This window comes from Gorilla gorilla, chromosome X, assembly GCF_029281585.2.
Source record: "Gorilla gorilla gorilla isolate KB3781 chromosome X, NHGRI_mGorGor1-v2.1_pri, whole genome shotgun sequence".
NCBI classification, from domain to species: Eukaryota; Metazoa; Chordata; class Mammalia; order Primates; family Hominidae; genus Gorilla; species Gorilla gorilla.
The window spans coordinates 47,912,006-47,928,363 of NC_073247.2; the positions used below are offsets into that span (position 1 = coordinate 47,912,006).

Below are 16,358 nucleotides of genomic sequence, written 5' to 3' on the forward strand. Positions count from 1 at the left end.
ACATTATAAAGTATAACCTAAATGGAGTTGTATACAGACCATACCCTACTTTTCTGCTGATCACCAAGTTTTGGCCAAACCTGGCCAACTGTTCAAATCATGTTCAAATAAGGCAAACTATGAGCTGGAACCAATCTGACTGTTTCTGTACCTCACTTTGGTTTTCTGTATGTCACTTTCCTTTCAATGTCCATAAATCTTCTTCTACCACCTGGTGTGCTGGAGTCTCTGAGCCTACTCTGGCTCAGGAGACTGCCCAATTTGCAAATTGTTCTTTGCTCAATTAAACTCTTTTAAATTTAATTCAGCTATATTTTTTCTTTTAGCATCTCTTAGTATTGCTTTTGCTGCATCCCATAAGTTTTGGTATGTTGTGTTTACATTTTTATAATATTTTGTATGAAATATCTTTTCTCCATTCTTTCACTTTCAGCCTATGTGGGTCTTTAAATATAAAGTAGGTCTCTTGTAGAAAGCATATAGTTGAATCTTGTTTTGTTTAAATATTTTTTATTCATTAACGTATTTTATAATTATATTTTTATACTTTGTTACTTGTCTTCTAACTTCCATACAAAAATTAAAAGTGATTTGTGCACCACCAATACAGTATTACAGTATTCTGTATTTATCTATAGTCACCTGTACCAGACAACTTTATACTTTTATATGCTTTCATTTTGCTATTTAGCATTTTTTATTTCAACTTTAATGACTCCATCTAGCATTTCTTGTAAGGCAGGTATAGTGCGGATGAACTCTCTCAGATTTTATTTTGGAATGTCTTTAGCTCTCCTTCATTTTTGAAGAAATGTTTTGCTAACTATAGTATTTTTGTTGGCAAGTTTTTTTTTTTTCCCATTCAGCGCTTTGTACATATATAATCCTACTCCTTCTGGTCAGCAAGGAAATCCTCTGAGTCTTACTGAGGTTCACTCACGTGGGACAAATCGCTTTTCTCTTACTTTCAAAATTCTGTATCTTTGACATTGACAATTTAATTATAATGTGTCTTACATGGATTTCTTTGGATTCACCTTTTTTGGGATCCATTGGCTTCTAGAATCTGGATGTCTTTTTTCTTCCCCAGATTTGGAAAGTTTGGGGCAATTAATTTTTAAATAAACTGTTTTTTTTCTCTTTCTCTTTCCCCTCTGCAACTTCCATAATGCATACAGTGGTCTGTTTGATAGTGTCCCATAAGACCCTTAGATTTTGTTCATTCTTTTTCATTCATTTTTCTTTTTCTCTTATTGCATAATTTCAGATTACACATTTTTGAGTGCACTGATTCTTTTTTTCTGCCTGATCAAGTCAGCTGTTGAGCCCTTCTAGTGATTTTTTTCTATCATTGTAGTTATTGCATTCTTTAGCTCCAAAACTTTCTGCTTCATTCTTTTTTTAAAGGAAATTTCTCTCTACTTCGAAATGTCATTTTGTTCATGCATCATTTTCCTGAGCTCATTAAAAATCTTCATGACAGGTATTTTGAATTCACTTTTAGGTAATTCATATCTGTTTCTTTAAGGTCAATTTCTGGAGATTTATTTTGTTCTTTTTTTTTTCATGGGGCCATTTTTCCTTGTGTCTTGTACTTTCTGTGATTTTGTGTTGGTATCTGGGTATTTGAAAAATCAGCCAACTCTCCCAGTCTTTAAGGATTAGCTTTATACATGGAAAAATCTTAACCAACAAGCCTGGCTAGAGATTCTGGGGGCCTCTCAAGTCTTTTCTGTGAATATGTCTTCTCTAGACATGTGTGCAGATTCCTAACTAGAGGGATTTGCCAGTTTCTTGTTTTAAGGAGCTTGTAATCTCTTGCTCCTTCTGTGTCTTTTTGTTTCACCATGGGTCATCTGAAGCAGAAACATGACCATACAGTCTAGCCCTTTTTTACTTGCAGTGGAACCCCAGGTATCTAAAGCATGCTGGGTTCTGTCAGCTCCCCACATCAAGATAGACAGAAACCAGTACCTCAGGCAGTCCCATGAAAAGCCAGACGTTGAACACATGCTCTACTCTTCTATTTCTCCCTGAATAAGAAACTGCCAACCTCTATTGACCTCTGTCTGCTGTACCATGATTCCTGGGTAGCAGCAGCGTGATGCACAGCTCTTTTTTGTTGTCACGGTCCCCCAGGTATCCAGAATGTGCTTGCCCCTGTTAGTGCTCCCAGACAGGTGGGCAAAAGCCAGTCCCTCATCCAGCCCCCTGGAAAGTAAAAACATTGGAAGTACAGCCCAGTCTTTTATTTCCTTCCCCAGGGAGAAGCCAGAAACTAGAAGCTGGGAGTTTTCTCCCAAGCATATGGCACTCTATTGGGGGAGAGATTATAGCATGAGTGCCATGAATTTTCATATAGGCCTGGATGTGACTGGCTTTGTACTTGTCTGGAGTGCAGGAGCCCCTTAACTGGTTTCTGGATTTCTCACAGAGGGAGTTAGTCCATGTTTTATTGCCAAATCTGTCTCCATAGCAGGAAGGAGGATCTAATGCTTCCCATTTTGCCATTTTATGATGTCACTCTCTGTACCTTGGGCTTTTTTAATAGGAGAGAGAAATAAACTTCTATTGTGCTTACAATTTTTTTGCATTTTTATTTTTGATGCAGCTAAATCTAATCCTAATGGATACAAAGAGATCCCTTCTTTGAGTGGTAGATAATATGATACTTTAAAACTTTACAAATCTAGGAGTATATAAGTCTAAGATTCAGTGCATTTTTTTCTCCCAAATATTTTATGAAAAAGAGGAACTTTAAAATAATAATGAGAATATATACAAATATAATTCCCAGGAAAGAAAATCCTCCTCTTTATTTTTGGTTTTACCGACAGGAAAATAATGGGCCTCATGCTGTTTTGGTTAACTGGGAAAAACAGAGGAGATGTCTGGATAGTAACCTGTTAGCTAGCCTCACACTCCACATCTCTCCTTTTTGGGTTGTATACTTAGCCTGCATCAGAAACAAGAATCAGCTTGTATTAAATAAATGGTCTCACTTTATTTATATTTAATCATTTGGGAAATGAAATAGAACCATTAGAAGAGATAATAGACCTCAGTTTTAAAAATAAATCCTGAGGCAAAATAAATTTCTTTACTTTTCCATGACATTTTTCCGGAAGCAGGAGCCTATTACACTGTTATGATGTTCTATTTCATTGACTTATCTCCAGGTTCCCTTTTTTAAAAGACTCGATCTTTTGAATGCCTTTACATTCACCATTTATATGTACTTACCTACTTACCACTTCTGCATCACTAGTACTCTGTCTGAATTCAAATTTTGTATGTCTCATGCAAAACTCAAAATCCAACTGTGCAGTTTCTTGACCAAAAAAGATGGGGGGGGAGTGCTGAATGTCACTATCTAAATAAAAAAGAATTTTACTGAGTAGTGGTGGCCTGGAGATTGAGTTATGTGGAGGTTCTAATTGTGAATTTCAAGTAAATATGAGTAAGCCACCCATTTGGATGGCACACAAAAATATACTATTAATAATTTTCTGGAACATCTTAATTGAAAGAGAAAATATAATTAGAAACTGAAGACAGTAATTTTCTTTTTAAACTAAGTTTGGTTTGTATACCTTCTAGCCAAAAATAAAGCAAATTTCTTGTTCAGTCTTTCCAGAAGCAGCTCTAATAACTAAATATCCAAGGACATCTTACAGAGGTTTTTTTCCCCAAAGTTGTGAGAGCTTGGTAAAGATAAACTGTGGGAAACTTCTATGGAACTTAAAAGATTGAAAACAACTTAGAGTCCCCCCTCAGATGTTGTCTGCTTATCCTCTCTTTGCAGATCTGCTCATTCACATAGCTTTCTGTCACATGCTTTTACTTTCCTGTTTACTCTTTCTGCTGCAGAACCAGATAGCCTTGAAAAGATTAACTTTATTGTGTGTCATGCATCAACAACACAATTTGTCAACTTGAATCTTTATTACCGGTGATCACATAAAAGCTGAAAAACACAACATGATTTCTTTCTTCACCTAGAAGTTGAATTTGTCGCCCTAAAAAAAATTGCTAGGCTTGTAAACGGAACACATTTTATTTAAGAATCATTCAGAAAGAACAAGGAAAACAGACTGGAAGGAGCCAAGATGGCTGAATAGGAACAGCTCCAGTCTACAGCTCCCAGCGTGAGCCACGCAGAAAACAAATGATTTCTGCATTTCCAACTGAGGTACGGGGTTCATCTCACTGGCAATTGTTGGACAGTGGGTGCAGGACAGCGGGTGCAACGCACCAAGCATGAGCCAAAGCAGGGCGAGGCATCGCCTCACCTGGGAAGTGCAAGGGGTCAGGGAATTCCCTTTCCTAGCCAAGGAAAGGGGTAACAGATGGCACATGGAAAACTGGGTCACTTCCACCCTAATACTGTGCTTTTCCGATGGTCTTAGCAAACGGCACACCAGGAGATTAGATCCCGCGCCTGGCTTGGAGGGTCCCACGCCCACGGAGCCTCACTCATTGCTAACACAGCAGTCTGAAATCAAACTGCAAGGCGGCAGCAAGGCTGGGGGAGGGGACACATTCAAAGCCGTGTGTAGAGGGAAATTTATAGCACTAAATGCCCCCAAGAGAAAGTAGGAAATATCTAAAATTGACACCCTAACATCACAATTAAATGAACTAGAGAAGCAAGAGGAAACACATTCAAAAGCTAGCAGAAGGCAAGAAATAACTAAGATCAGAGCAGAACTGAAGGAAATAGAAACACAAAAAACCCTTCAAAAAATCAATGAATCCAGGAGCTGGTTTTTTGAAAAGATCAACAAAATTGATAGACCACTAGCAAGACTAATAAAGAAGAAAAGAGAGAAGAATCAGACAGATACAACAAAAAATGATAAAGGGGATATCACCACCGATCCCACAGAAATACAATCTACCATCAGAGAATAGAATAAACACCTCTACGCAAATAAACTAGAAAATCTAGAAGAAATGGATAAATTTCTCGACACATACACCCTCCCAACAATAAACCAGGAAGAAGTTGAATCTCTGAATAGACCAATAACAGGCTCTGAAATTGAGGCAATAATTAATAGCTTACCAACCAAAAAAAGTCCAGGACCAGATGGATTCACAGCCAAATTCTACCAGAGGTACAAGGAGGAGCTGGTACCATTCCTTCTGAAACTATTCCAATCAATAGAAAAAGAGGGAATCCTCCCTAACTCATTTTATGAGGCCAGCATCATCCTGATACCAAAGCCTGGCAAAGACAAAACAAGAAAAGCGAATTTTAGACCAATATCCCTGATGAACATCGATGCAAAAATCCTCAATAAAATACTGGCAAAGCGAATCCAGCAGCACATCAAAAAGCTTATCCACCATGATCAAGTGGGCTTCATCCCTGGGATGCAAGGCTGGTTCAACATATGCAAATCAATAAATGTAATCCAGCATATAAACAGAACCAAAGACAAAAACCACATGATTATCTCAATAGATGCAGAGAAGGCCTTTAACAAAATTCAACAACCCTTCAGGTTAAAAACTCTCAATAAATTAGGTATTGATGGGACGTATCTCAAAATAATAAGAGCTATCTATGACAAACACACAGCCAATATCATACTGAATGGGCAAAAACTGGAAGCATTCCCTTTGAAAACTGGCACAAGACAGGGATGCCCTCTCTCACCACTCCTATTCAACATAGTGTTGGAAGTTCTGGCCAGGGCAATCAGGCAGGAGAAGGAAATAAAGGGTATTCAATTAGGAAAAGAGGAAGTCAAATTGTCCCTGTTTGCAGATGACATGATTGTATATCTAGAAAACCCCATCGTCTCAGCCCAAAATCTCCTTAAGCTGATAAGCAACTTCAGCAAAATCTCAGGATAAAAAATCAATGTACAAAAATCACAAGCATTCTTATACACCAATAACAGACAAACAGAGAGCCAAATCATGAGTGAACTCCCATTCACGATTGCTTCAAAGAGAATAAAATACCTAGGAGTCCAACTTACAAGGGATGTGAAGGACCTCTTCAAGGAGAACTACAAACCACTGCTCAATGAAATAAAAGAGGATACAAACAAATGGAAGAACATTCCATGCTCATGGGTAGGAAGAATCAGTATTGTGCAAATGGCCATACTGCCCAAGGTAATTTATAGATTCAGTGCCATCCCCATCAAGCTACCAATGACTTTCTTCACACAACTGGAAAAAACTACTTTAAAGTTCATATGGAATCAAAAAACAGCCCACATTGCCAAGTCAATCCTAAGTCAAAAGAACAAAGCTGGAGACATCACGCTACCTGACTTCAAACTATACTACAAGGCTACAGTAACCAAAACAGCATGGTACTGGTACCAAAACAGAGATATAGACCAATGGAACAGAACAGAGCCCTCAGAAATAATGCCACATATCTGCAACTATCTGATCTTTGACAAACCTGACAAAAATAAGAAATGGGGAAAGGATTCCCTATTTAATAAATGGTGCTGGGAAAACTGGCTAGCCATAAGTAGAAAGCTGAAACTGGATCCCTTCCTTACACCTTATACCAAAATTAATTCAAGATGGATTAAAGACTTAAATGTTAGACCTAAAACCATAAAAACCCTAGAAGAAAACCTAGGCAATACCATTCAGGACATAGGCATGGGCAAGGACTTCATGTCTAAAACACCAAAAGCAATGGCAACAAAAGCCAAAATTGACAAATGGGATCTAATTAAACTGAAGAGCTTCTGCACAGCAAAAGAAACTACCATCAGAGTGAACAGGCAACCTACAGAATAAGAGAAAATTTTTGCAATCTACTCATCTGACAAAGGGCTAATATCCAGAATCTACAAAGAACTCTAACAAATTTACAAGAAAAAAGCAAACAACCCCATCAACAAGTGGGTGAAGGATATGAACAGACACTTCTCAAAAGAAGACATTTATGCAGCCAACAGACACATGAAAAAATGCTCATCATCACTGGCCATCAGAGAAATGCAAATCAAAACCACAATGAGATACCATCTCACACCAGTTAGAATGGTCATCATTAAAAAGTCAGGAAACAACAGGTGCTGGAGAGGATGTGGAGAAATAGGAACACTTTTACACTGTTGGTGGGACGGTAAACTAGTTCAACCATTGTGGAAGACAGTGTGGTGATTCCTCAGGGATCTAGAACTAGAAATACCATTTGACCCAGCCATCCCATTACTGGGTATATACCCAAAGGATTATAAATCATGCTGCTATAAGGACACATGCACACGTATGTTTATTCCAGCACTATTCACAATAGCAAAGACTTGGAACCAACCCAAATGTCCAACAATGATAGACTGGATTAAGAAAATGTGGCACATATACACTGTGGAATACTATGCAGCCATAAAAAATGATGAGTTCATGTCCTTTGTAGGGACATGGATGAAGCTGGAAACCATCATTCTCAGCAAACTATCGCAAGGACAAAAAACCAAACACCGCATGTTCTCTCCCATAGGTGGGAATTGAACAAGGAGAGCACATGGACACAGGAAGGGGAACATCACACACCCAGGCCTGTCATGCAGTGGGGGGAGCGGGGAGGGATGGCATTAGGAGATATACCTAATGTAAATGACAAGTTAATGGGTGCAGCACACCAACATGGCACACGTATACATGTGTAAGAAACCTGCACGTTGTGCACATGTACCCTAAAACTTAAAGTATAATTTAAAAAAAGAAGAAAAAAGAAAGAAAGAATAAGGAAAACTAACAAACCAAAAACGTATGACTCTTTTCTAAGGAGAACCAACTTAGAAAAAGAGGAAGAGGCAAGAGGTTAGGCGGTAAGCTGGCAGTGATAATCCACTTCTCAAAGCAACTACATACAGAATAATAATGATTTTGGACAAATGCTAACATTTATTCAGAGCTAGACATAAAGTTAAACCTTTATAGGCATTATCCTAACCATGCTTCGAGAAAGATCCCATTGTCTTTACCAACTTACAGATGACAGAACCAAGGCTTAGGAAGGTTAAGTAACTTTCCCTAGGTCACACAGTGAGGCTTGGTGGAGCAGGAATTTGACATCATGCCTCATTTCAATACCTCCACTTGTTCATTGCTCAAAGGCTCATAGAATTCTCTGTTATCAATAATCCTCTCAAATGTGACTTCAGCAAATATTTTTCTTGCTCCCATCCATACCTACCTAGCTGCTCTAATCGAATCACAGCAAACTACTTCAAATGGCCAAAAAACCCTGAATTATTCCAGGTCTCTTTCTTTTGCAAGTGACAGACCCCTATTTAAGTAAAAGAAGGAATGCATTGGGTTCCATAATTGAATAGTCTTTCAGGGAAGGCCAGATGCAGGCATTTTAATAATGTCATTGGGTCACACTTTTTGTCATACTTTTTTATTATAATTTTTGTTTTATTGGTTTATTTTTCTTTTTTATTCTAAGACATCTTGTTATTTATAGCATGTCATCCTTTTTTTATTACTCAGTTCTGCTTTCCTCTGTGTGGTTTAATCCTAAGCATGCTTTCTCCTTGCAGTCGTAAGAGAGCCAGCAGTAGCTGTGGGTTTAATCCTTCTACATTAGCAATCTTAGCTTTCCCAATGGTTTTAGCCAAGGAAGCTCAGGATTGCTTCTCCTTGGGCAGACCTGGGATATATGCTCCCTCTTGGGGACATGGAAATGGTATAGCTTCTTTTAAATCACATGTTCTAGGAATGGGGAATGGTGGTATCTCAAAATAAACTCAAGATGTTGCTGATAGTAGAAGACCATTAAAGCTGGGTGGTCAAGCTTCCTCATTCTGAAGTTCAGCTACATACCTTTATCCGTACTATCCCTATATTAACCAATTTCCAAAGCTCACCTCTATCAACCTCCTTGTTGTTCTGAATTTTTAACCTTCAGGACATATTGTTAACATTTTATTGCTTTATTGTTTCTCTTTTTACATCATGAGACTGTAAAGCCACACTCAGGTTTTAAAACTGAATTAGCTATTTTCCTTCATCTTTATGCCCCATATCTATTCCACTGCATGTATTCTTTGGCATGGTGGATAGTACCTTTATTGGTCCAATTGTCCAGAGCAGAAACCAGCCATAATCTTTGACTTTTATCCTCCTTTACTCCCACATCCATTTGCTCATAAAACCCTGTAAACCTGCTCGCTTCAGATCTCTTGACTTCTTCCACGTCTCGCCACCCTTCCTGCTATTGCCCTAGTCCAGATTTCCTCATTTCTTGATTATTCTACTTACCGCTCTGACATATGGTCCTCCTTTAAATATGTTCTCTAATTTTTCAAGAAAACTCATCATTCTAAAGCACAGATATGATCCCACGACTCTTCTCTTCAGAACCTTTCAGCGATTCCGTTGTATGATTTCCATGGACCTTGGTTTCCTTATTGATAAAGGAAAGGCATAAAGAGATGATCTCTTGGAAATGATCTCCAGCTCCATGATTCTGTTAATCCTCGCCAGCCTAAAGCAGTTAGCTCTGTTTAATCATTTGGTAATGGATTTGTCTACCTTTTGGATCATAGACTGAGACCCTGTTTTTTGCTGGTTATTGCCCATTTCTGTATCTCAACAGAATGCTGGGTCAAGTCCTGTCGAGCAGTCATCGCATATTGAGAACAGCTGGCTAAGTGTGACCATGGCCATTCCAGAGTCATAATATGAATTATTTGGAAGATATCTGCCCTTTTAAGTACCACCTCTTGCATTCATGCAAATGTATAAAAATTGTATACGAGAATTACTTTGACCTTACATGTTTGACATTGGAATTTCTTACAATAAGGAGAACTGTGAATGTACAAGTGAAAAAGAAATAAGACAAAAAGCAGATGTGTTAATGTATTATCAACACTAGGCTATTATTAGGTTATTTAATAGCCATTGAACTATACCACCACAGGAATTTATAATCACTCTTTTCCTTCTACCCTTCTGAATGCTGGTGAAAACCTTAGAAATGACCACATGTAGGAAGCTCTTAAACGTTTCCAGTTAAATAATTTACTCTACCTAAAGGAATATCTACATCCCCACTTGCCAATTTAATGTACCTTACACAGATACATTAATTTACAATGGAGGAATACCTGTTTTAGCAGTGTCCCATACAGCAATGTTATATTATAAGTCATTCAAATCACTCATCCATACACACACATTGTAATACTCAAAGGTATAATTGACATATACTTTCTTCATATCCACTAAGCTAGGGTGTGGACCATTGCTCCTTCTTGGCCAATGTGACCTAATCAAACTCAGTTGCCCCTCCTTCAGGTGGAATGGTGAGTGCCAATTTGCTTGCTTATTTCAGGTGGCTTTTAATTCTGGGATTACATGTGTACTGGCGATCATGATTAGCCTATAATGGCTAACAAAGTGCCCTAAATTGATAAAATGGCAAGTAGAGGGAAAAAAGACAATAAAGAGAATCAAATCCTATGTTAGAATACACATTTCTGTGGCTGCTTTTGGCAGAGGTGTATAATCAAGCAACTGGTCAGGAAATTATTCTAGTGGAGTAATGATATTACAATAAATAACGCTGCATCCAAATTAAGTATAGGACAATTAGAGGTGGGGCTTCAAAGAACCCTAATACTTCACCCTACCCTGTATCCATACCCTTTGTCATGCAACTTTGACATTCAACAAAAACACCTTATATTTCCTCATGTTATTTGCCAATAGACTAAGGCAGAAAAGAGTGTGTGGTCCTGAGACTAGACCCTCAGAAGTCTTGCATGTCTCTGCTTTTGCTTTAGCCCCTCTGCCATTGCCATGCAAGCATGCTGGGGTTGGCCAGCTAAAAGACAGCAAAACCCAGCCATGGATGGAAAGAAAATTTTGACATTATGAAGAGCATCACAGACATCAATAAATATCTACTGAGCACATACAATATGTCAGGCATTGATCTAGATGCCAAGCATACAAGAGGAAACAACACAGACAAAATTTCCTGTTATTATGGGGATTAAATTTTAGTGGAGAGAGATAGATGGGAAACAAAACAAGTAAAATATATAGTCATTAGATACTAATGGTTGGTGGAAGGGTAGTAACTTTAAACTAATAAGTTGGAGAAAGTCTCATTGAAAGAGAGGTGAAGAGGCAAGCCATGAGGTAATTTTTTGAAGAGTATTCCAAGGACAGAAAACTGCAAAGGAAAGAGCAGAATTAGGGAAAAGTTTCCAATTATGTTGTTAATCTAATAAAATAGGGATGAGTCACCACAGAGGATATGCTATAAGGAATGAAGAAAGCACTATTCAGTTATCTCAAGCATTTCTAGGATGCACCCTTTGAACAAAATTTTGGAAAACTTTTTGAAAGCATTTCTAGGATGCATTATCCCATAAAATGTATTAAATCTTAATTGGTAAGGTTTGACAGTTATACAATTACTGATTTTTTTCATATTCACCCATAGAGAGCAATAATTTGCATAAGAGAAACCCTGATTTTAATACTCTCTTTTCTGGATAGTTTTGCATAATTTTTATGCGATTTCCTTGATGAACCCAATAATACTCTCTTCCATCCATAGTTTTGCATAATCTGCATAATAAGGACATACTGAAGAAGAACTAGGAACTGAGCAATTCAGCAAGATCACAGAAACATGTGTTGGGAGCTGCCTGTCAGCAAATGCTGCTAGAAATTCTGTGACTATCAGGACAAATCTTGCAGATAATGGTAAAATAAATGGCCTTGGCAAGATTTTGTATAGACTGCATATTTCCTGTGGGGTCATCACTACTTTTAAAGAATCCAACTGGAATTGTTATTTCAGAACACAACGTTTTGGGTGCCTGCATACTTCTCTGTCTTCCAGACTTCTCTAAAATATTTATCTTCCTAACTGCTCATTGCCCTGTTGAGTGTAGACTATTGATTAGAGGGGACTTCCAGAGCATTGGATTATGGGAAGCTAGCAGGACATTCCAGTTACCTTGCTCCATAACACATTATCCTAAAACTTCGAGGCTTATAACAACTATATTTTTGTTTGTAATTTTTTGGGTCAGGAATTCTGGAAGGGTTTGGGATGGTGGTAATCTGAAGGCTTGACTGGGGTGGATATTTCCAAAGTGGTTCACTCACATAGCTGTCAGTTGATGCTGTCCTCGGGTTGTCAATCCAAGCACTTCCAGGTGACCTCTTCATGTTGTCTGGGCTTCCTCCCGATAAGGCAGCTTCAGGGTAGTCAGATTCTTACAAGGCAGCCCAAGGCTCCAAATGTGAGTGCTGCAACATTTAAGATGGAAGCTGCATTACTTTTTATAATTAAGCCTTGGATGCCATATGGTGTTATTTCCATCACATTCTATTGGTTACGAATGAGATATAAGCCCACCCAGAATTCAGAAGAGGTTGCATGTACCTCCCTCCTGATGAGAGGAATGTCAAGGTCACATTGATTGCAGAGGAACATGTGGCATAGGAGATATTGTTGTGGCCATATTTGAAAAATATAAGCTGCCACACAGGGTTAATTAGCAAAAGTAGAATGTGTGAAGACGCCGAATTCAAGGTAAAGTATAGAGGTCACCATATCTTGTAGAGAAACAGACAAGAACAAAAACTGCAGAATGTTTACATTCTTGTGCTCACAAGAGGAAAAGGGTCTAAGAATATAGGAGGAGTTTAGACATGTCAGGTTAAGGTTTCAAAACAGGCCTCACTCTGTATTCTACACTTCAGGGTACCTTAAGTCCCTCATGGTACTCTCATGGTAATTCATTCATTATTTCATAAACTTTTAGTAAATATCTACTACAAGGAGTAGTGATAGTAGTAGTAGTAGTAGTAGTAGTAGTAGTAGTAGTAGTAGTAGTAGAATAGTCAGAGAGTATTCTAGGCTCTTGCATATCAGTAAATAAATGCAAGAAAAAGCCCTACCCTCATGGAGCGTATATTCTAGTGGAGTAATCACATTAAAATAAATAACACTGCATGCAAATTAAGTAAAGGACAATGGGGGTTTCAAAAAACCCTAACACTTCACTCTACCCTGTATCCACACCCTTTGTCATGCAACTTTGAAGTTCAACAAAAACACCTTATATTTCCTCATGTGATTTGCCAATAGACTAAGGCAGAAAAGAGTGTGTGGTCCTGAGACTAGACCCTCAGACGTCTTGCATGTCTCTGCTTTTGCTTTAGCCCCTCTGCCATTTTCATGCAAGCATACTGGGAGTTGGCCAGCTAAAAGACAAGAGACATATGGGCCAGAGGCCAGTCACCTCAGTCTCCCCAAGCAAGACCCAACCCACCTCCAGACACCTGAATGAGCCCAGCCAAGATCCTAGATGCATAAACATTAAACTTACTGCCATATGCTATAAGATTTTGTGATTGCTTTTCATACAGCATTTTGGGGCAATAGACAGATGACACAACCGGGAAAAAGCGGAAGAGCTCCTTTTCTTGGAGACGTGTTTACACATAGTTCTATTTTGAAGCCAGTTAACAGATCCCTGTTGTTGTTGCTGGCGCTACCTCTAGGCTGGAGTGTTTGGAAGAATAATCAGAGTCAAAATTAATAGAGTTGCCTCTAGATTCATGACAAGGGTGAGTGAGGTGTGGAGGAATGAAGTGGAATAAGGCTTCATTTCTGCTGGTAAAGGCTTTATTTTATGTTTCCTTGTCTGAGGGGACAAAAATCACCTCTAATGCCTGTTATGGTTGACGGATGAGGAAGGAAGTCTCAAGGAGAAACTCAACATTCCTGTTGCTTCTTTGATGCCTTTTCCTCCTTTAACATATCAAGCTCCCTGCCTAAAAGTGGACTTTTATCATTATGATTATTATTAAAAATAAACCTGTTTTGGCAGCAACAAAGGGGAACGATGGCCATACTGTCCTTAAACTATGTGGATGTGTCAGTCCTGGCAATCATGTTGGCAAACTAAGGTTCTTTCCCAGACTACATCAAGTAAGGGTGGAGGGGCAGGGTATTTAATATCTGCTTCCCAATCATGGTGACATTTAACACTTCTGAGGAAAAAAAAAATGCCTCCAAACTGGCCTTTCAAGTAAGTGGAGTAGTTACTCTCCCCACAAAGTATCAGAAACTGTTCTATGAGCCACTTACTCCTTTATGTCTTGCACAGTCCCTATCAAAAGTCAAATACTCCTGGGAGACGTGACCTCTTTAGTCTTCAAGAGTCAACACTTTGGGAAAGGCAGAATTATTTCAAACAGCTGAGCACAAGAAAGGCAACTAGCTTGTGTAATTGTTCATTTTCTGTTTTTTCCTACTGAATTGTAAGCTACAAGGGGTCTCGGACCATGTCTATCTTATTCATCCATCTATTTCCAGGTTTCAGGACACATAGAAGACCTTCCATAATGCCCTTGGGGAAAATGCATGGGAACAAACATGGGAAAGAAGGGAGGGAAGGGGGAGATAAAAAGCCTAATTAAATTCTCACAGAGCGTTTATCCTAATATTAACTACTGACCTCAAGTTATGTATTGAGCTTTTACTATGCACGCATGGCAGGAGGGGAGTGCCCCCTTCCTTGCCTTAACCTGGTGTGGTTCTTTGAGCTTTTACTCCTGTATACTCAAAGAAAACAATACAAAATCCAAAGCTGGGAAAAAAGTTCCTGTATGGGGTATTTCACCGTTTTAATGCATTAAACATGATGTGCTCAAATGCCCTAGCCTTTGGGATTGAAACATTCATAATGAGAACTCCGAAGCGACCAAGATGAAATACAAACTTCAAAGAAGGCGCCCAGTTTTGTCTTGCTACTCTAGCCTAGTTCAGTGGCGCCTCAAACTTTAATGTGCATGCGAATCACCTGGGAATCTTGCTGACTATTCAGATTTGGATTCAATACGTCTGGAGCGAAGCCTGAGATGCTGCGTTTTTAACATGATCCTGGGTGATGTTGATGCTTCTAACCCAAGGACCACACTTTGAGTATACAAGCGACCAGAGATCGTTACCTCTACCGCCAGGTGTGTGTATGCTGAGTCCCAGCGTTCCAGATCAGTGTCCCGCACGTCCTCGGCCTTCCGCCAGTAGGGGAGGAGCCGGGGGCGGAGCGGGAGGAGTGGCGCGGGCCCCGCGTGGGTCCTGCCAGAGATCACCTCGGCCCCTTGGAGAGGCAGCCGAGCTGCGGCGGCGCAGGAGGGGGCGGGTTCGGCGAGGGCGCGGCCTCTGAGGGGGGGGGCGCAGGACACGCATCCCCCGCGATCGCCCGGGCCACTCGGGAGCCTCGCGGCAGCCGGGCGCCCCACTTGGCCATCCGCTCCTTGCCCGCCTCCTCTTGTCACCTCCCGTCTCATCCTTCTCGCTCCTTCCCCGCTGCATACACCGCCATCCGAGTGCCTCAGAGAGCCGGAGGTGGTGTGCGGGGCTGCAGGGCACGACTTCAAGCGGTCCTCAGCTCCGCACTAGGGGGCACGGGCAACAGCATGGACACCAAGCGCTGCTTCGCCAATCGCTTCGATGACTACCAGGGCAGCCTGCTGGCGGGCCAGTGTGAGGAGGCGGTGGCGCCCTTGGTCACCGCCACCATCGAGCGCATCCTCCAGGAGCTTCCCCCACTCGGGGGCGGCGCGGAGGCCCGAGGGGCGACGGCCGGGGCTAGCGCCTGCCAGGGGGGGCTTTATGGCGGCGTGGCCGGAGTGGCGTATATGCTCTACCACGTCTCGCAGAGCCCGCTTTTCGCCACGGCCCGGGAACGCTACCTGCGCTCGGCTAAGCGCCTCATCGACGCGTGCGCCCGCGCTGAGGAGTGGGGCGAACCGGACGCCGACACCCGCGCTGCCTTCCTGCTCGGGGGCGCGGGCGTGTACGCCGTGGCCACGCTCGTATACCACGCCCTGGGCCGGTCCGACTACGTGCAGCCGCTGGGCAAGTTCCGGGCTCTGTGTGCCGTCTGCGCGCCGGTCTCCTTCCTGGAGTGCGGCTCCGACGAGCTGTTCGTGGGCCGCGCGGGCTACCTGTGTGCCGCGCTGGTGCTCAAGCAGAAACTCGCCCAGGAGGTAAGAGGTAGCCCCGGCCGCGGGAGGGCGCTCGCCGCCTGCCCGGCCTCCTTTCCCCGGACTCCGTGGCTCGGGCAGCACTGTCCCGGGTTGCTCTCCAAGTCTTTGTTACTCTTGGTGTGGTGCTAGCATTTCTTCAGTCCCTTGAGGTCTATCTCCTGCTTTTGTCCCTCTTCTTTCCTGTCGTTTTCAGTCTCTCATTTGTTGAGATTCGGCGTCTCTGCGCTTTGTTCGTGTTTTTACGTGGCATCGCTCCAGATGCCTGTTAGCTTTCTGGCGGATGACAGTGTGGCCCTTTCAAGTAAGATGAAAACCTCAGAAATGGAAGG

At 41.1% G+C, this 16,358-nt stretch overlaps 1 protein-coding gene across 1 annotated transcript in view; it reads left to right on the forward strand.

Moving 5' to 3' along the window:
* The first annotated feature begins 15,151 nt into the window (after positions 1-15,151).
* LANCL3 (LanC like family member 3) overlaps positions 15,152-16,358 on the forward strand; it is a 113,684-nt gene continuing 112,477 nt past the window's right edge. The window contains exon 1 of the mRNA XM_019019657.3: positions 15,152-16,029. Coding sequence (XP_018875202.2) covers positions 15,457-16,029 — 573 coding nt within the window. The 5' untranslated portion in view covers positions 15,152-15,456. The remainder of the gene's footprint in view (positions 16,030-16,358) is intronic.